Source organism: Spermophilus citellus, assembly GCF_964194105.1.
Source record: "Spermophilus citellus genome assembly, chromosome: 2".
Taxonomy (NCBI): domain Eukaryota; kingdom Metazoa; phylum Chordata; class Mammalia; order Rodentia; family Sciuridae; genus Spermophilus; species Spermophilus citellus.
In genome coordinates this window covers 249893588-249914445 of record NC_138183.1, presented here as the reverse complement: position 1 = coordinate 249914445, position 20858 = coordinate 249893588, and the positions used below count along the sequence as shown (strand labels likewise).

General features: G+C 55.5%; 1 protein-coding gene across 4 annotated transcripts in view; it reads left to right on the top strand.

Moving 5' to 3' along the window:
- Positions 1-12287: 12287 nt before the first annotated feature.
- NRXN2 (neurexin 2) overlaps positions 12288-20858 on the top strand; it is a 95358-nt gene continuing 86787 nt past the window's right edge. For all 4 annotated transcript variants that reach the window (XM_081261048.1, XM_081261047.1, XM_081261046.1 and 1 more), the window contains exon 1: positions 12288-13043. In XM_081261048.1, coding sequence (XP_081117174.1) covers positions 12314-13043 — 730 coding nt within the window. In that variant the 5' untranslated portion in view covers positions 12288-12313. The remainder of the gene's footprint in view (positions 13044-20858) is intronic.

The following is a 20858-nucleotide window of genomic DNA, read 5'->3' as shown; positions in this document are numbered from 1 at the left end:
CTGTACATATAGGGCCAGTCTTGTGGCCAGAGAGACATGGGAGATCTGGTTTCATGTGGCTGGAATTTGGGGGAATAGGACCTAAGAACCAGAATACCTTGGAATACAAGAATCTTGGGGAGGGTCTAGAATCTGAGAAGTCCAGAATATTGGGGATTGAAACCTTGAAACTAGTGTGTCTTTGCACCCCAGAACTGCTGGGCCCAGTAGTCACACATAACCAGAGGCTTGGGCCTGTAATCAGAATTACATTGCTTGACAGGTGGCCTTTCAGCCCCTGCTTGAATACTTCTAGCAACAGGGTGCTCACTGCGGGAATCCTGGGAGGGCCAGGGCAGTTTAGCTGCTGTGGGCAGAGGGGCATGCACAGCCACAGGCCCCTGCTGGGCTTGCGTGCCTCCGGGAAGGTGGTGGGGGCACTCCTCAGTCAGGCAGCCTCCTGGCCTGGTGCTGCTGCCAGCCGGAAGGACAGTGACTTCCAGAGGAAATGCATATTGATCCTGCACTCAGCCTCCGGAGGCCTCTCCCACCCCAGCTCCTCCTTCCCTCCTCAGCTGGCAGCATGGAGGTTTTGGGGGTCACAACTACCTGGAGAAGGCTAAGGCCACTTTTAAGGCTGACTGGGTGGAAAGGGCTGGACAGCAGCTCTGAGAATGGGAACTACCTCCCCAGGCCCACCCAAATTGGGGGGTACCCTCCAACTGTGGAATTATCCTGAGGGTGGAGACAGACACTCCCAGCTCCTACCTGTGAAGCAGCTCCCCTGTGAATGCACCCCCAAGGATTCCCCACTTTGTGTCCCTCTCTGATTTCTCTAACTCACTCTTCCTGGCCTTTTCCTTATTTTGGGTCACCCCCTTCTCTCTCCCTGTCACATCTCGGCTTCAGCCCTATCCCTCATTGGGTCCCCTGCTTTGCCCCTGCCTCTGTCCTCAGCCCCCTTCCGCCCTTCCCCCTCTTGAGGCTGTAATATCCGTTTCACGATTTGGGGGCTGAGTTGCTATAACAACAGACGGCGATTGTGTTGTGAAGAGCAGCTAGCTCCTGCACCGCCAGCCAGCCTTCCGCGCCGCCTCCGTCCCTGCAGCCTGGTCGCTCCCCTTCCCACCCCCAGCCCCAGCCCGGCCTCTTCCTAGTGTGTGTGCGCGAGTCTGTGGGCTCAGGTCTGCCCCGCCCGGGATGTGACGTGTGCCCGTCTTTTCATGGTTGCATGTGTCAGAATCGGATGTCTGCGCTTCACGTTTGCGGTGTGTGCCTGTATGTGTGTGTGCAGGGACATGCCCTCTATTTGCTGTGTGTCCCCTCCCCGTGTCCCCACTGACCTGTGCACACTGGAGAAGGGCTTGTGTTCTCACATACTTGAGTCACAGTGGGAGGGCACCTGTGTGTTTAGGGTGTGTGTCTTGAAGTGCTGGGTCCCAACTGCCTTGGGGATCTGACTCCAGGACCTTTCTGTGAGACATCCCTGTGGCGGGAAGGGCAGAGAGGCACAGCAGCCACCCGGTGACCTCTCTGCCCTTGATGGGCAAAGCCTTGTGTGGCCAGGAAACAAGTGCTCACCTTGACCTCCCTCCCTGCCCAGACTCATTAGAAGGGTCTGAGAGCTGTCACTGCACCTAGCTGTGGTCCCTCTCTGCTCTGATGCCTGGGTGGGCGTGTGTGAGAAGGCTGCAGGAAGAGGCACAGTGGGGGTGGGCGGGGCAGTGGGCTGTGGGGTCAGAGAGGTGATTTCACATCCACAGGCCCTGACTCAGCAGTTCCCATTCTCTGGCTCCTCCAGTGGCTTTGGTGGGAATGGCTTGAGGGTCTCTCCAAGGTCAGAGCTGGCCTGAAGTCGGGGACCTGTCTCCCTCCCAACTCTTAGGAAACACCTCCTGCAACCTGGGTTCCCCTTTAACCCTCTCACAGTCCCCCTGTGGGAGTGTCCACATTCATCTACTCAGTAATTAATCACTCTTAATAATGCACTTAGCGGGGCAGGATGACCCTGTGGGCAGGGCCCCTGTTTGTACCTGTTCCCCTTAGCATGCATTTGCCTTTGAGTGTGAAGGCAAGTGTGTGTGTTCTTGAGTAAGTATGTGCTTCCTGTGGATGTCTTACCATGATGGGGCGTTTCTGCAGGTGTCCCCAGTGTCTCTTTGGAATGCCTATATGCACAGAGAAGCGTGTTTGGCTGGGTGTGCATATACATGCATTAGTGGTTTAATGTGTCTTCTTGTACACTGCCTCTGGCTACGAGATGCCAACTACCACCAGCTGTGCAGATCACAGACCCTGCAACAGGAACCAGGGTCCTGGATGAGCTGGCAAAATGGTCTAGCGTATACACACACACACACACACACACACACACCACAGCCTCATTCAGAAGCCAGTGTCCAGCCTACTTAGTGGGACACACACTAGGTGTTAGGTCCACCTTTTCTTGGCTGAGTGAGGAAAAGGATGTCCCCTCCCCACCCTCAACGCAGCATGCAAAGTGATGGAGCTGTCGCACACTCCAGTACCCACCTGAAACTCAGGGCTGGTGGGGAGAACAGAGAAGGGGGCTGCTGCCAGTTTCCCTCAGTGACCACGCATGAGTAGCCGCAATCCCAGCCCCAAACTTACTCCTAACCCAGCCCTGTCTCCTAGGCAGACCTGGGAATCCGGCTTCTGACTCTGGGATTCCCATGAGACTGGGCTGGGAAACCCCAAGCCCCTAGGTTTACCCCACCCCCATCTCTGCCTTTCCCTTCCCCACAGCCTTCCACATTATCCCACCAAGGATCTTCTCTCTTGGGTTCTGGAGGCTCCCAGCTAGGAGGCCCCCCGAGCAGTGGGAGCGGCTCCGGGCTGGAAAAAGCCCCTAGCGGCCAGGGTCCCCTTCCCTAGGCTCCTCTCAGCCGTGGCCCGCCCCCGGGCGCAGCCAGCAGAGGGCGCTGCGGCTCAGGCCCCGCATCGGTCCTGTTCCCTCCGTGCCCCAAGTGCGGGTCCCCGCCTCTCCTTCGGCTTGTCCCAGTCCTGGGCGCTGACACACAGGACCCGCCGGCTGAGGTGTGGAGGGCGTAGGACCTGAAGGCTCGACCCAAGGACGAGGAGCTAGGGCACCTGGGTTTCCAGAAAAGACATTGAGGCTGGGTTGGGAGTCAGCTTGGTTGGGGGCTCGGGCGTCTGGACTAAAGACCTCCAGAGGCCGGGAACAGCTCTGATGCCCTGGGGCTGGGACGCCAAGGTCCCGTGCGGGGGAGGGAGGTGGGCCTGTGGAGCCGCTGGACTGGCGGCTTCTGCGCCTTCGCATTGGCTGCGCCCCTCGTCCGTTGGCGCAGCGTGGTCCAATGCGCGCGCCTGGGGGGCGGGCCCTGGTGCTGATGCTGCCGTCAGTCGGTGTTGCAGGGATGCGGCGGCGGGAGCAGCCGCCCTGACTCGCGGAGCATCCTCCTCAGAACGGCACCGCGGCGGGGCGGGCGGGGACGCGGCTGGGAACGAGAGAGGCGCGAGGCGGCCAAACCCGCTGGTCCCAGCTCTGCCACCCGCCGGAGACGGGGCGTCCCCGGGGCTCTGATCCCTACTCTCCTGCTCCTGGCGCCCCCAGAACTAGGTACGGGAGGGGGGGCTGCGGCGGAGACGGGCGGGGGGCGGGAGCTAATCGGGGGAGGGGAACGATCGGAGGGGGCGGGGGAGGCAGGAAGGATGGATTGGGGGGCGGGGGCGCTGAGCTGAGAGGTCTGGCTGGGTGACAGCTAGGAGGCGAAGCTGCTGGGGGGGCTTGGCGATCGGAAGCTCCCTGTGGAAGGGGGCATTGGCCCTGAGCTGGGGCGAATGGAGGGGGGTTAGAGGGAGGGTCGTTGGGGGAAGGGATGGGGAGGGAAGGAGGGGCATCCAGAGGGCTGTGAAGAGGGGCTCTGAAGAGGGGTCCCCAGTTTTTGCGAGCCCCAGGAGCTGGAAGCAGTGCTGGGCCAGAGGGGCTGTGAGCTGTTGTGCTGTGAAGGGTCTGCAGGGGAGAAACCAGCGAGGAACTGGGCTTCGTGGGAGGAGAAGGAGAGGGGGCTGGAGAGGAGAGAGAAGTGGAGAGGAAAGGAGCAGGGGCCAGAGGCTTGGTCTGGGGGAACCACTGAGGACTCGCTTTACTGGGGGAGGGGAGCCAAGGGGAGAGGAGGTTATGGGGGGAGCAGAGGGGCAGGTGCCACGGTGCTCAGACAGGGAGGGGTCTGCGCTGGGGGAAACCCGGCAAGGTGGGGGTCTGAGGGAGAGGAGCAGAAGCTTGCGGAGGGGAAGGCTGGGGGGTGATGAGCAGGAAGACTGGGCAACGGGTAGGAGGGGGCTCTGCTGGGGTGGGAATGCGCTGGGGGGAGGCAGCAGGGTTCTGGTCAGAGAGTGCTGCAGGGGGAGAGGAAGCTGCAGGGCCCTGGGCTTGCTCCCCCACCCCTGAAGAGGAGGGGATCATTTTTTCATGTCCCAGACTCTCCCCTAGCTGAAGGAGCAGTCTGCCCTGGGTTCTTTGGGCTGGAGTGTGAGCTCTTGAGCCTTGATGGGCTGTTGGAGGCAAAATTGGCTTTGGGTGGGCTTCTCCTCTACTCTCACCCCCTTGAGTCCTGGGAGACGGCACTTGGTGCCTCGGTGAACCAGCAAGGGCTGGGAGGGGCAGTTTCTGGGTGCTTGGAGGGATGAAATACATCTTAGGGGGTGGGCCTGGGGTTTTAGCCTTCCTGACTGCTTTGGGGGTTCTGTACACATTGGCTTTTATTTGTGTTGGGGTGGGTGGGGTGGGTGAGGACCTTCTCTTCATTCTGTCCTTCCTTCTGGTCCACCTTCCCAGTGTCTGGGCGTTCCTTCCTGGGGGAGGGTGGACTTTAAGGTTTCACATTCTCTGTCTTCTGAAAGAGAAGGAGGAAGAGGGAAGGGAGCAGGAAGGAAGGAGGGAGGTCAACTGGTCCCTTAACTGTGGGGCCTTTTATTTTGGGGGTGCTTTAACTGCTCAGGTTCCCGACTCTTGGTTCCAGGGATGGCTCAGGGATGCTGGCATCCGAGGCCAGGCAGGATGTTTCTGGGGGCAGGGGAGAAGGCTGGCTGGGAAGCCTATTCCTGTTAGGGGAGGTGTTCTCAGACCTATCCTGTCCTCAGCTGCACGGGTGGGCGGGACTGACTGGCGGGTAGTGGCTGCTGGGGACTTCTCTCCCGGAGCCTGGGCCTGTCCTGGCTTCTCTACCTGCTGAAACCACAGAGACAGCAGGCTTCCGAGAGGAGGGGGCTAGGCTCCGGAGAGACTGTTGGGGTCTCTCATCCCTTCCAGGCTCAGTCTCTACAGAGGTCCAGCCGCTCTCTCCTGCCCGCCCTTGCCAGTGGTGACACAGACGCCCTGACACCGATACACATGCTCGGTGGCACCCACCCAGACACACGCCTCCACAGGCACACACACCTGCGTACACAGTACACCTCCCGGCAGCACACCACCCACACTCCCCGCCCAGAGAGACTGCCACCTTGCCGCCCGCCTCTGAGACCTCCCCCAGGAGTCCTGCTTTCCTGTACATGACACGACACGTCCGTGCCCCTGGTTCCCACAAGACAGCACTGCCAGCCCTTGCCCTCAGACACGAGCAGGCCTCCATCCAGCAATTCACCTCCCTGTGGCCACAGGCATCTCAGGTCCCCGTGTACTCCTGCCACACATGCCTTCCTCCCTGGAACACACCCTGCCTCCCAGGTGTGCCCAGACCCCCAGCATCATGCACCACGCGCTCGTCGGGTCCTAAGCACTTTGCCTCAAGCCTTTGTGTGAGCGTGTCTGTGTGCGCGCCTGCACCAGATACACACACGCTGGGTTAGTATTATTTTGAGATGGGGTCTCATGGTGTTGCTCAGGCTGTTCTTGAACTCCTGGGCTCGCGTGATCCTCCTGCCCCAGCCTCTTGAGGAACTGGGACTGCATGTGGCCCGCTGTGCTGCCTCACACACCCTTTAGCCTTGGCTCACCTCCCAAGTTCATTCGGTCACCCCCTGTCTTACCTTTGTACCCTCAGAAAGCCCCCAAGCCCCAGGCCCTGCTGGTCTAGCCTGGCATTCAGCCCCACCTGGCCTCCCTTAGAACCCGGGTGCGTCACCTCCAACATCAGTCCTTACACACAGGGCCCTGCCCCTGCCTGGCACCAGAGATGCACTGGTCCATTCACTGGAAGCTCCCACCTGGCCCCCATGAGGATGCCCCCATGTGTATCCTCACACGCCACCCACCCTGCAGCTCCATCTGTCCATGAGGCTCTCCCATCTTGCCCCTTCCATGCTGATGGGCCTGTTGGCTCCCGAGACTCATTCAACAAAGAATCCAGTGTACATGGCATCTTACTGTCATTTTCAAAGCTGTTCTTCCACTGCCATCACCATTGAACATGGGGGAGGCAGCAAGGGTGAGGCTGCATGAACTCCACTCTGCCCCTGGGTGAGCCTCAGCTTCCTCATCTGTTAAATGGGTGCTCTCGTAACTACACTGCAGGAATGTTACCAGGACTAGATGAGATGATATGATGGCATTAGTAACGACTATGTAATGTGCACCTACTCTGTGCCTGGTTCTGTGAACTCTATTTCATCTGATATGAAATCTGCTAAGCCCCAAGGCTCTATCGCCCACTCTGCCAAGTCATTTCTCTGCACCTCCATCCCCTGCCCACCCTTTCTCCAGCCCTGCTCTCTTGGCGGAGCCTCCTGTGTACACTTTGAACTGCCACCCTTATCCCCAGACCCTTTTTACTCCCCCCAAGCACACAGAGACCTGCTCAGTGGCCTTGCAAAAACACCTGCTCACTCTCGGCCCCTGCTGGTGTCCGTCTCCCTCTTGTCTACCCACCTCTTCATCCCTTCTCCTTCCTTCCCAGGCAGGTTGAGATTCCCCGCAGAGTAGGAAAGAGCCCGGGGGCCCAGAGATTGGATAGAACCAAACCTGAGTCCCAGCTCTGCCACTTATGAGCTGTGGAAAAGGGGGCAGTGATAATACCTGCCTAGCTTACACCCCCATCGGGTTCTGGTGAGAATCAAAGGAAACATTAGATGAGTAGTTTTGTAAATTGTAAAAGGCTGAGAAATGAAGAGTTTTAGAAGTAATCATTAACATAACACACCCTCACGCTTCAGTCTCTGTGAGGTGCTGTTCTAAGTGCTTTACACATATTAATTCTAATTCTGCCAACACTATTACCACCCCTGTTTTACATGTAAAGAAATGGAAGCACAGAGAAGCTAAGTAACTTGCTAAAGATCACACAGCTAGAGAGAGAGAGAGAGTTGGCATTGGCAGCCAGGCTCCACAGCCCATGCCTCTGACTAGTGTACTAGCTTGTTCTTCTCCATGCCGAGGCTGTGGCTGGGTGTGGGCATGCCCAGGTCTTCCCTTGTCTCTAGTCCTAGACTGTCAGAACTGGAAGGAAGGAGCAGGAAGGGGAATAGAAACTCTGCGTCTGTCAGTCTTGCCTGCTGTTTCAGGAGGGAGAGGGCACCTTCTAAAAAACATGCTGAACCTGAGGGTCCTTAGGGTTGAAGCAGTCTGATGCCCCCACCCTGTGACTAAGAGCCCCCCCCCCCCACAGCGTGCTGCAGTAGTCATCTCCCACACCTCCGCAGGAGGAGCTCGCCCTCCGGAGGCAGCCTACTCCACCGTTGCACACAACTTTGGATCACCAGCAAGTTTCTCTTTAGCTTGAGCCAAAATCTACTCCCCCCATAACACGCACTTCTCCCACCTGTCCACGGGCTGCCTTCAGAATGTGTGTAAACCCAGCTCTTCCCCCCTGGCGCCTGGGGGAGGCCCCTGCTGTCTCAATCCCAACTGGCATGAGAGGATGTTGGCGTGAGGAGAGCCAGAGGGGGGCTAGCATTCCCATGGTGGGAGGCGTGCGTGCGTGCGTGCGTGCTGTGGACCAAGCCTGAAGGGGGCTGAATGAATGCTTGGAAAGGGCCCACACTAGGGTTCTGCCCGAGTGGGCTCGGACCAGCTCACTCGGGAAGTCGCATTCATTTGCCATTTTGCACTGGTCAGGCAGGAGGGCCGAGGTCTGATCAGCTGATACAGGGGGAGTTTCCAGAAGGCAAGGCTAATGACCTTGGGTCTTGCTTTTCTGCGTGATCCCTGGTCAGTTTCTGTTCCTCTCTGGGATTCAGTTTCTACCTCAGGAAAAAAACGAGAGGAGTGAACCCCAGTGGCTCGAGGCCTCTGTCTTCAGTCCTGGGGTTGGGCTTGGAGTCTGGGGTGCCTCTGAGGGCAGTGTCCCCTGTGGAGGCCAGACCAGGAGAGGGTGGTCTTTGAGTCTCAGACAGTGCTCTGCAGCTATGGGCGGTGCAGAGTAGAACAGCCATGGGCTCAGGAGCCAGCAGACCCTTGATCTACTGGGCCAGTGAATTCATCCTTCTGAGCTCAGAGGGACAAGGTGACAAAACTGCTTCTTAAAACCCGGGGGAAAATAAGATGGTGGCAGTGAGGGTCCAGCCGGGGAGCCCCAAAGTTGCAGCCCAATGCCACAGTGGCACTGAGGACGAGGCCATGAGATGACGGGAGAGGGCCATGAGGGGAGGTATTCAGAGGCCCGCCCGAGGTCAGCCCTCCCAGCCCCTCCTGGGCCATCACCTTTTGCCCACGGCTGCTGAGGGTATCTGAAAGTAGGGGGTGCTGGGTGCTGACTGGGTGCAGAATCTTGGGATTCCATGGGAGAGGTCAGTCTCCTGAGGAAGAGTGACCAGGGAGAGTGGGGGCTGGCAGCAAAACCATACTGTCGTCTGTGAGCAGGCAGGGTAGCCTGGGGGCCACTCTGCCAGTGTCCTTGCACTGGGAGTGGGCACTCGAGAAGTGTGGGTCTTGGGGACCAGTGTTTGATGGGTGTTGACAGCCTCCATTTCAAAGCCTGCGAGAGCGGCCTTGCCTTGCACAACTCCTGGGGACACAGTTCACGTGATGTAGTTGTGCAAGGCAATGGCCCTGGCCCACGGGGAGCAGGTCCCTGGAAGTAAGGCTACTGCTGAGGCTGGGGAGCCCAGGAGCAGGAGCTGAGCAGGTGCCTCCTAGTTCCACCAGGACCCCTGAGTTGGAGGTGGGGTCAGCAGAAACCTGGTCCTGTGGGGGAGGTCGGGGGAGCAGCAGGTGTCCTGTGCCCTGCAGGGAGCGTGGGGTGGGAAGGACTCAGGTGTCCACTTAGCTCATGCTCCCCTTGGGGTTTTCTCTGCTTCAAAAACCTGAAGCTGCCTCAAGGGCCTTTTTGGGTCCCTGGAGAGAGGACTTGGGGAGAGCTGGGCTTCCTCCTGGTTGGCCCTGCAGCCCCTGTGCCCCGGCGCAGAGCCAGGCCTGCCTGTGCTGCAGAGCTGCGGGCTGTGGGGAGAATGAGTAATGAGCCTGAGGGGCCGCAGCCCAGCCCCTGCCCTTGTCCCTCCCGGGATGTACCACAGAAGCCCAGCCTCTGCCCCCACAGCTACCCACAAACACGTGCTGCCAGCGGCAGCCCCCACTCTGCCACCGCACCCAGCCATGGACTCGCCCCCTCCTGGACTCTCAGCCACTTTGCACCCACCCCCAACTAGGTGACCAGACCTCAGCTCAGAGCCCAGGTGTCTGCTGCCCAGCCTTGGGAGGCTCTCTCTATCTGTCCTCCAGTTTTCCAGAATGGAGGGAGACCCTGACCCTAGGCCTTTTCACAAGAACCCCACTGCCATCTCCCTAGAGGACAGGGACTGTGAGTGTGACAGGGGCCTGTGGTGGGAGGTAAGGGCAGGGCTTTGAAGGGATCACCTCCTCCCTGGGCTGGGCGGGGCTAGGGATGGACAGCAGCACACAATCCCATTCCCTCTGCGAGTGGAAATCAATAGCTAATTAATTCCCTCCCCAAAATAGTGTCCGGAGGTGGGGGTGGGGGCCAGGAGGGAGGCAGACAGAGGCTAGGCCAGGCAAGACTGACTGAGACCCCAAACGAGGAGGTAGGGGGATGGCCAGTGTTCTGGTCACTGGGGCTAGGCCTCTGCCCCTTCTGGAGAAAAAGGGGAGTATTTCCTGTCCTCTGAGCCTCAGGGAACCCCTCCCCTGCCCTGGACTGAGGTGGGGGTGCCTATGTGTGTGTGGGGGTGAGGGCGTCAATCAGGCTGGGCGCAGGTGCTGCATTTAATTTGATTGGCTAATTAGCCCGCGCATGTTAATTATCTCTATTACCCAATGAGGAGAGGCAGTGGCAAGCTATATATAACCCCACAGTGTTTGTGGGGAGTGGGGGCTACAGGCCTGTATGCCTTCCCTGGCTGGGAAGGGGCAGTCCTTGTAGGGAAGCTGGGGCAGGACATGTGGGTCCCCCATGGGAGCCTGTAAGGTTGGGAGGACAGCAGTCAGGAGGCCGATGGAAGGGGTCTTGTAGGTCTCTTAGAGATGTCTCTCCAGACACCACTGATGGCTTTCGAGCCTTCTCTGCCCATCTTCCTTCTGCTTGCAGGTCACTCTAGCCAGCCCTACCCTCCTGGGACTCGGCTCCTCCTTCACTATGGTCTTTTAGGGGGGCCTGAGCTTCCTCTTCTTAGCTCAGCTTCCTCTCCCAGCTGGGGCACCTGGCCCTGCCCCTGCACCCACCCCCTCTCCAATCCAGCCTTCTTTTTGTTCCCACCTGGGTTGCACCTGTGGCTGTCCTGCCCTTTGTCCCCTTCATGGGCATGCTGGAGTTGACAGTCTTGGATCTGAGGCCGAGTTCCCTGCTGACCAGCTGCATGACCTTGGGCAATTACCCAGACTTCTCTACAAGGGCTTCCCCAAGGGTTAATGGGAATAATGGGACTTCTCAGAGTGATTAAGTAAGATGACATTTATAAAAATGCCCAGGATCTGGGTCCTTGATGAATGCTGTTTGAATTTGGAGTTTAATTTTCTCAATCTTCTCTTTCTTTTCTCCTCCTCAGGCCTCCCTTCTCTTCCATTATTCTTCCATCTCTGCCACTTTTCCTGAGCTCTTCTCCTTCCTCTTTCTCCCTCCACCCCACCTTTCCCTGTCTCCTCCTAAACTCTGGCCCCTCCCTGTTTCTCTTCTAGGCTTCTCCCCACCTCCTTCCCTCCCTCCCTCCCCAAAATAAAATCAATGCAATATTCAGGAGGGTTGTTGGATATAAATAATTACGACTCAGAGTTTAACGAGATGCAAATTCCCCTCCCCGTTGTGGGGTATAAATTGCTCTCTGACAGCCAGTTACAAGGGTAATCATTTCAGAAAGGCAATTTTATGCAAATGAGCCTGCCTGCCTCCTGGTAGCTCCCCCAGCCCTGGGTGGGGGACCGGGAAGAACTGAGGGGTGAAGAGATCCCAAATAGTGGGGCCAGTCCTGGGGCTGAGGATTTGAAGCTGGAGGTTGAGGGTGACACATACTTAGCCTCAGAAGGACCTGAGCTGGTGAGCAGTGAGGTTGGGGCCCCGGGAGGGGTGAGTGTGATTTGGGGGGAACTGGAGACTCAGAATTGGATGCCTGTGTCCTTGCAGGGATGAAAAGGCTTTGGGGTGTGGGTATCTGAGCGACTCCTGGCTTCTATCCTTTGCCCCCTTCCCAGGCTGGTTACCCTGTGACACCATTGACGAATTGGCATTTAATTAATCTCAATGAATTATTTAGCAACTTCATTATCCAGCATCAAGAGCTGATGAGAGAGCGAGTGATCCCTGGCTAGAGGTGGGAGCCACCTCACAGAGGTTGGGTGACTTAAAAAGAAGGGGGTGGGGTCACCTGTTGGAGAGATCCTAGGTCTCACTCCCAGGAGCTGGCCTTGGTCCTGACGCCAGTGTGAGGCCAGCAGGATTGGACTCCTGCTGAATTCCAAGGTGTCACTTTCCCACCCGTCCACATCTCAAGCCAATAATGTCCCTTCCGGGTGCTGTCTCTCCCCAAGTGTTGGGTTCCCAGTACTTCCATCCGCGATTATGTTTCTTGCTTCAAGACACTCTCCAGTTCAGGGCCAGCTCAAGTCCTAAAGAAAAACAGGTGGGCATCTGTTGGTTTGAGGCGGGAGCCAGACACCGACGGGCCCTGATCTCCCCGAAACCCCCCATTAAAGCTTTCTTCTCTGTTTCCCTGCAGGCGTCCCTCCCCCAACTTCCGTTCAAGTCCGCAGCAGGGGAGGGGCCCCGCCGCCGCTGTCGCCGCCGCCGGGGGGAAGTCGGCACCTGGGCCTCTACGCATATCGCCCCACCGCCAGGCCCATGGCACTGTGAGCCGGCGAGGGAGCCCCGCTCGGTGCCGGGGGCCCCCGGCCCCCTCCCCGCCCCATGTGCCCGCGGCTCTGAAGCCTGAGCGGGGCCGGGGGCCGGGCGGCGCCGGGGCCGCCGGAGGCATGGCGCCCGGGAGCCGGTGGCGACCGCCACCGCCGCCACCGCTGCTGCTGCTGCTGCTGGCGCTGGCGGCGGGCGCCGGCAGCCTGGAGTTCGGCGGCGGCCCCGGGCAGTGGGCTCGCTACGCGCGCTGGGCAGGCGCAGCGAGCAGCGGCGAGCTCAGTTTCAGCCTGCGCACCAACGCCACGCGCGCGCTGTTGCTCTACCTGGACGACGGCGGCGACTGCGACTTTTTGGAGCTGCTGCTGGTGGACGGGCGCCTGCGGCTGCGCTTCACGCTTTCGTGCGCCGAGCCCGCCACGCTGCAGCTGGACACGCCGGTGGCGGACGACCGTTGGCACATGGTGTTGTTGACCCGCGACGCGCGCCGCACGGCGCTAGCGGTGGATGGCGAGGCCCGCGCGGCAGAGGTGCGCTCCAAGCGGCGCGAGATGCAGGTGGCCAGCGACCTGTTCGTGGGTGGAATCCCTCCCGACGTGCGCCTCTCGGCACTCACGCTCAGCACCGTCAAGTACGAGCCACCCTTCCGCGGCCTCCTGGCCAACCTGAAGCTGGGTGAGCGGCCCCCGGCGCTGCTGGGCAGCCAAGGCCTGCGCGGCGCGGCTGCCGATCCGCTGTGCGCGCCCGCGCGCAACCCCTGCGCCAACGGCGGCCTCTGCACTGTACTGGCCCCCGGCGAGGTGGGCTGCGACTGCAGCCATACGGGCTTCGGTGGCAAGTTCTGCAGCGAAGGTGAGCCCGGGGGAGTCGCCGCAGGGGGTGTGGGCGCGGGAGTGGGAGGCTGGAGGTGCCGGGGTGAGGTGGTTGGGAGGGCGGGGTCCGAGGATCTTGAGAGCCTGCCTGTCCGCGCGAGGGCGCGTGCGGTTAATCAGTGGGCGGGGAGAGACCCGAGCCTATGGGGGTGGCCAGTGTGGGCGTGACCCGTGTGAGTTCTCCAGTGCTGTAGGAGCTGGTGGAGGTCGTGTGGGCAGGTTCTGTGAGCGGCTGTGAGGGGCAGTAAGGGCTGGTGTGGGGGGGTGTGCTGGGCGAAGCCTATGAGAGGTGGGGCCTTGTGTGCAGGGACCTGGGACAAAGAGTTTGGCCTGCACGGTGGGCACGTCCTTCGTGGGTGTGGGAGGGTTGTGAGTGAGGCCTATGTGTGCAGGCCGGGGAGTGTGGAGGGGCTTTGAGGCTGGGAGGTGTGTGGGCTGGCCTGTTGGGTGGGGCCATTGGGGACCTAGTGGGACCTTGTGTGGGACGGTGAGGCCTTAGTGCAGGACCAGTTGGGTGGGTCCTGAGGGAGAGTGGGCAGGGCCTGCATGGGCGGTCCCTGAGAGCCAGTGGGCGAGGCCTGTGTGAGTGGGTCCGTGTGGGCGGGACTTGCAGGAAGCTTGGGGTTAGGGACAGCCGCAGTCTGTGAAGGTCCTGAGTCCGCAGACCAGACAACAAGGCGGGTGAGGGATCCTGGGGATTGCCATGCTGTGCCCGCACCCGCCAGGAAGGCGGGAACCGAATCTTTTCCATCCCAGAATCACCTGAGCCCCTTGGACAGTGAAGGGAAAAGCGTGAGGTGAGAGAGCGGTGAGGCTCTTGAGTAGGAGTTGACGGTTTGCGAGGGGCCAAGATGGCAGGTTGTGTGTCCCAGGTGAGATAGCAGGAGGCGAGGCTTCTGTGTCAGACGTTGGAGCCCTTGGAGCATGGGGTTCCAGTGGGAGATTACGACTGTTGAGGGGTTGCCGACTTTGAACAGGAGATAGAATGTGGACTGGGGACTTGGAAGGGAGGCGTTCGGGAGGGGGTTCTGTCAGCACCCCAGCTGCAAGAGGGATGCCTGGCAGGCAGTGAAGGACAAGGGTCTTGGGTTGAGCCTGGCCTGGGTCTGAGCTGTGGTTTTAGTGGGGATGAGGGAAGAAGGGAACTTTCAGGAGCCTCTTTTACTTCGGTCTGGCTGGGTGGTGGGGGAGAGGTTTCCCCATCTGTTTGGGGGTGCCTTTCCCAGCAGGTGTGTGAGCCAGACATGCTTTCTTCTCCCCCAGTGCCTCTAGAAGGTGTGGGCCACTCTAATGTGGTGTGTGTGTGTGTGTGTGTGTGTGTGTGTGTGTATGTTTCTGCCTTCCAAAAGGTAGAGTCTTTTGGGGAGTGTATGGCTCAGAAAATGGGTGTCCCTGTGGCTATGTGCATGTGGAAAGCTATGGAAGAGCAGCGCATGCAGGCGAGGCCCTGGGTATGAGAAGTCTTGACTTTGGACAGTAGTTTGTGTATTTATAAGTTGTGGTAGACAAATAGGTAAGGAAGGGTTGGATTGTTTTTGTGGGGCTATTTGTACAAGGTTGTGAGATAAATCTTCAGGAACTGTGTGTATAAGTTAATCTGACACCTTCTCACCTTTTCTCCAAGGAGCTCAGGTGCTCCCTAAACTGTGAAATTGTGTGTCTTGTGTGCAGAGGCCTAAGAGTCTGGCAATGTGTATTATATGTGTGAATGGATCTGTTTGAACTGTAGTGCTTATTGATAGGAAGCGAAGGCCTAGTGGGGTGAGTGGTACACAGCTGTAAGGATGTGTGCTCATGTGCAGGTACCCAGGTACCTGTGTTGAAATGCAAGACCTCAGCATCTATGAGAATTCTGTCTATGTCTATGAAATTCTGTCATAGAAATCTATGAGAATTCTGTCCAGGTCCTTAAATTCATTTTTTAATTCCTATGATCCCTCTCCACCAAGGCCTCCTAAGCAATAGGAGGAATCTTCTCTTTTTTTTTTTTTTGGTGGTACTGGGGATTGAACTTGGGGTGCTCTACTACTTAACTACATGACCAGCCCTTTTCATTCTTTATTTTGAGACCGGGCCTTGCTAAGTTGCTGAGGCTACTCTAGACTTGTGATCCTCTGGCCTCAGTCTCCTGATTTGCTGGGATACTAGGTGTGCACCTCTGTGCCTGGCTAAGATGAACCATTTGAGCTGTGGGGGAAGTTACAGTAACAGGTCCATGATTTCACTGTGTATGAACTGGGCTTGGGTATATGAAAACTGTACCCAGAATGGTCAATCCATTCTTTGAAAGCCTTTCACTGGCTTCAGAGGCTTCCAGTGCAACAAATAATGTGTGTGCCACTGAATGCAGGTGTATATGTGTGTAGAAGATGTGTTTGAGTGAAAGGAATGGTTCTTGAGTCTCAAATGGGTGTGCATCAGACTAATTTTTGTGTTAGCTGTGTTGCAGCTGAGAGAGCTGGCTGTGTGCCTGACCCACTGTGTGTGTGTGTGTGTGTGTGTGTGTGTGTGATGTAAGAAATAGGAAAGGGAGGTATTGGGTGGGTGTCCGACAGCTAGCAGGGGCAGAGTTGCTGTGTGTATGTGGTATGGGTATGTCTGTGTGTGGTCTGTTGAGAGGGGTGTGTGATAAAGGGCAGGATATGTCTTTATTCATTCTGTATTCACTGCACCTAATATAGCACCAGGCACTTAGTGGGAGTTTGATAAAGATTTGTGGAATGAATGAAGAGCTATTAATAAGTATTTGAGAGAACAAAGGCTTGAGGTAAGGCCATATGTACATGCAAATACATGTGTATCATATATGTGTGTTTGTTTTCACGTGTATGTGTGGGTGGCCATAGGGGTTGTAGACACGGTTGTGTCTGGAGGTGACAGGCACAGCACAACCCCACTAACTCCCCTCCTTCTTCCCCCAACCCTAAACCTCATTTTTTTCTCCTTGTATTTGTTCCTCGTTTCCTAGGCGGATTTCATAACATCCTGTGCTCATTACACTTCTTCTAATACATTCTTATTCAGCCAAGAAAGATAGGCATGGGATCCCACCATGGTGACTGGGGTGGGAGAGGAAAAGTTTCAGGGGATCAGGTCCGGCTCCTGATCTCTGAGCAGTTCTAAGTCCTCAAGCTTCCCTGGAAGTTGCTGTCACTTCATTTTTATCTGCTTTGAGTGGTTTCCAACTTTTTCTGAAATTGAGGACATTTCTAAAAGTCAGTAATTCACACTATTCCTTCCAAATAGCAGTTATCATTTTTATTTCTGTTTATTGGGAAAACAAATGACTCAAAGCTCCTATGAATTCAGAAAAGCTTTTAGATGACTTCAATGTTTTATTTGCCATTGCAGTTAATAAAATATACATTAGAAAAATAGTTTTGGCTTTATATGCAAGATGTACCAAACTGCCTTCAGATGTTCGGTGTACGTATGGATTTGTGGATTCTTGTGGAAGCTTTGCGTGCCTTCCCCGGGTCTAAGCTTACCCACTGATTGAAAATCTCCTGGCCAGGAATTTGCTTTTTTTCTCAGGGGGCGGGGGGTCTGGCTACATGTAACTGAAGACTCTTAAGTGTGAGTGGCTGGGAGTCTGTGTCCCTGCTGTAGGTTATCTGCCAAAGGCGGGCAGAGTCGACTGGTATTTTGCAGGGGGTTTGCACGTCTGTGCTTCCTCGTGTCATCTACATGTGTGGAAGAAGGGGTGCAGAGGTGCGTGTGTGGGAGACCTGGTGGAGTTGGGGCACCCATGTTAGGGCTGACTGTCAGGTGTATGCCTGGCTCAAGAAAGGGAAGTAGGAAACTGGTGGTAATGTGCCTCTGCAGGAAGGTAGACAAGTGTCCTGTGCCTTTGTTAGTGATCTAATTCAATGGGTGGTGATGAAGGGCTTCTCTGTGAGAGGCTGTGTGTTGGAGGCTGCAGGGGAATCAGAGAGGAGGAAGATGGACTCTCTGCTCCAGGCAGTCACTGTTTCACTGAGGAAGCAGATAAGAAGGCAGTCCCTTGAGTGGTCTAGAGTGAGATTCGCATCCAGAGCCCCTGGGCAGGGAACTTAGGCGTGAGCTTCCTTATCTATAAGAGGAATAACCATAGTACCTACCATAGAGAGTTGATATGAAAATGAAGTTTGCTAATTCAGGAAAAGTGCATAGAACAGTACCTGGAAGATAGAAAATGCTCCGTAAATACAGATTGAACATATTTAATCTGAAAAATCTGAAATCTGAAGTACTCCAAAAGCTGGTAGTATTGAGCACTGACAGATGCCACAATTGAAAAATTAGACTGTGGTGGGTCACAGGAATAATGTTGTGTGAAAGAACCTTCAGGCCATGTGCATGGGCTGAGTGGGAAGCAAACGAGTGTTTGGAATTGGGTCCATCCCCAAGATATCTCATGATATGCAAATATTCCAAATCTGAAAAAAAAAAATCCCAAATTGGAAATTCTTCCTAGGCATTTCAGATCAAGGGTATTCAACCTGCAATGGCAACAAATAAACAAAATGCAGGAAAAAAAAAAACAAAGAACAAAAAACAACAACACAAGACTGTAGTGTGTGCCCTGAGAGGCAGCGAGGCAGTGTAGCTTAGTGGTTAAACCACAGGCTTCTGGGGCTCAGATCTGGGTTTAGATCTGTCATCTCTATCCACTAATCCTGTGATATCAGACAAGTATATAAACTTTAGACTCATTTTTCTTGATCTGTAAAATGGGGGTAAACGTGTATCTCATAGGTTTGTTGTGATAATTGAGTGGTACATAATTAGTGGTCAGTGGTAATTATTATAAGCAAAATACTATTTTTTATTATGGCATAAGGATATTTACAATAAATAATAAATACTTGTGGACACATCAAAAGTTGGGGGGACACCATCAAATTATTAGTTGGGGGCAAGAGTTAGGTTGCAGGGCTGGGGATATAGCTCAGTTGGTAGAGTGCTTGTCTCACATGCACAAGGCCCTATGTTCAATCCCCAGCACCACCACCAAAAAAAAGAAAAGTTAGGTTGCGTATTTTCAGAAGTTGTTTTATGTTAAGCGAGATTTAGATAGAGAATGCAGGGTAGTGAATGAAGTTATAAGTTAACGAGTTGGATTGGTAATGGGTTTGTGGACAGCGTGCTGTCTAGGGTTGGTCTTGGACACGATTAGCAAGCATGTCTTGGGGGAAGTCACTCCAAGCCAAGGAATTGGCAAGGACAGAGGTGTGGAAGTGGTGGTGGGGGGGAATGTACCTTGAGTCTGCAGAGGGACGCCAGGGACTGAAGGAGACAGAGTGGAATCTACAGCAGGAGAAGCAGGAGGAGGCCCAGGGCTGGAAGACTTGGCTAAAGTCATTCAGCTAACTCTTAGCGGGTACTGACTGGGTACTGTGTAGCGGTAAGTGAGCCCCCAAAGGGTTTTGATCTAGTATATGATCAAGTATATGAAGATAAGAGCCGCATTAGGAAGCTGGGGGTATAGTGCGGCAGGATTAGAGAGGGAAGTTAGGTGGGGGAGAGATCAGCTGGAAGGTAGTTGAGGCAAGAGGTTTTGGGGCCCTGAACCTTCATTGTCATGGAGAGTGGCCAAGGAGCCGTGCCAGCTGTGGTGTCTGTGCTGGCAGCTGCAGTGCTGGAGTGCCGTTCCTGAGGCTGAAGCTGTGGCAGGGACTCTGCCTTTTGGTTGTGGGGTGGGGTGAGAGGGAAGAGGGCAGCCGGGACAGGGAACAGGTTTGGGACACTAGATCATGAAAGTCTTGGTTTGGGTGCCCCTGGGCGTTTCTAGACAGAGATGTCCAGGTGGTTGGAAAGGTGAGACCAGCTCTTTGAGGTAAAGTGGGGGCTGCAAATGGAGCCCTAGGAGTGCCACATGGGGGGAGAGTATTTGAGGCTCTGGGATCAGATGAGGTGGCCAAGGAGAAGCCTAAGAGGACCTACAGTGGGATGGGGCAGCAGAACCAGCAAAGGAGCAAGTTAGAGCCCAGAAGAACCGGAAGGAGATCTGAGGGAGGCGGGAGGGGCCTGCAGCTCAGGAGCCTTTGCTGGGCCCTCAGGTGTTTTACCTCAGTTCATCCTCATGATCCCTGCGTGAGGGTGACTCTCCATTTTACAGCAGGTAAAGCGAGGCTCAGAGATGCGGAGCTGGGATCTGAGCCCTGAGCAGACTCCAGGGACAGTGGCTCCTCACCTGTCTCCATGCTGCCTCCAAAAAGGAGTGCTGTGTCCCTTGATTATCTGAGTCTGGTTATTGGAGCTACTTAGTGGCAGTGTCTTGTCAGAAGCCAGTAATAATCCTAAATCCTGGGCTAGGGCGGTGGCTCAGTGGCAGAGCACTTGCCTAGCACGTGTGAGGCACTGGGTTCAGTTCAATAAATAAATAAATAATAAAGGTCCATTGACAACTAAAAAAAAAAAAATTCCCAAATCCTGGGTACCAATTTCTCCCTTATACCAGGTGGGCAGAGGGTGTCCCTGCAGTTGCAGGCAGCTGTACCCTGCAGAGACAGGGCAACGGTGGGTATGGATCAGGAGAATGTCAATCTTCTGTGCCTTCTGGGAGGAACCACCCCTGCAGAGCAGGGGATTATCCCACTGAAACACCAACTCTCCAACATGTTTCATGGGAATCTTTTCAAAATCTGACCCATACCTCTCTGCCTTCCCAGGCGTAGTGCTTGCGTGTGCTTTAGCTTTCCCTAGGGACTCAGGGAGGTCACGATTCTCCTCAGGTGTCACACAGGACTGACACACAATGGCTCCTTCCCTGAGGCTTGCCCCTGCCTGAAATCCTGCCTGACTGTTGTGCTTTGGCCCTGATGCTCTCTGTGGGTAGAAGGGGCTCCAGGCTCAGTGAGATGATTTCTCTAGAGAGTGGTGGACAGTGGCTGCCCTGAGAACCCAGAGGCGAGAGAGGTGCTCCCAAGGGAAGGTGGCAGTCAGGGAAGAACATGCACTGCCTGGTTTCGAGTCCCCTCCTTGCTACTTGCTAGGGATGCATTTTACTGATCCACCTTGTTCTTCAGTGTCTTACTCTGCAAAATGGAAGCAATAATGTTGTAAGCACAGATAGTTACTAGGATTCCTAACCCAAGTGGTCAGGGAAGGCTTCATGGAGGAGATGGGACTTGGTTGGACCTTAAAAGATGACTGATGGAAAGGATAGGGACCAGCTTTCCTGACGGAAGTATTGCCTGAACCCGGAGTGGTTGCATTGAGTGGTGTATTGGAGACCAGGTTGGTTGTACTTTATGGGAGATAAAGTCAGAACTGTAGGTTAGCTAGAAGCTTCTAGCAATCTTGACTTCCAGAATGTAGCCCATTGGAAGTTTTAGAGACAGGCAGATTTGGGTTCAAAGTTTGACTCTGTCCCTCGACAGCAGTGTGACCTTGGACAAGTTATTCTACTTTTTCTTTTCTTTTTTTAATAGTACTGGGAATTGAACCCCAGGGATACTGTGCCACTGAGCTATACCCAAGCCCCACACCCCCACTTTTTTTGGTACTAGGGACTGAACCCAGGGGCACTCAACCACTGAGACACATCCACAGCCCCTTTTATATTTTATTTAGAGACAGGGTCTCACTAAGTTGCTTCCTCGATAAATTACTGGGGCTGGCTTTGAACTCATGATCCTCCTGCCTCACCCTTCCAAGCCGCTGGGATTATAGGCATTTGCCACTGTGCCCTGTCTCCAGCCCTTTTTTTTTTTTTTTTAAGAGAGAGAGAGAGAACTTTTATATATATATTTAGTTTTCGGTGGACACAACATCTTTATTTTATTTTTATGTGGTGCTGAGGATCGAACCC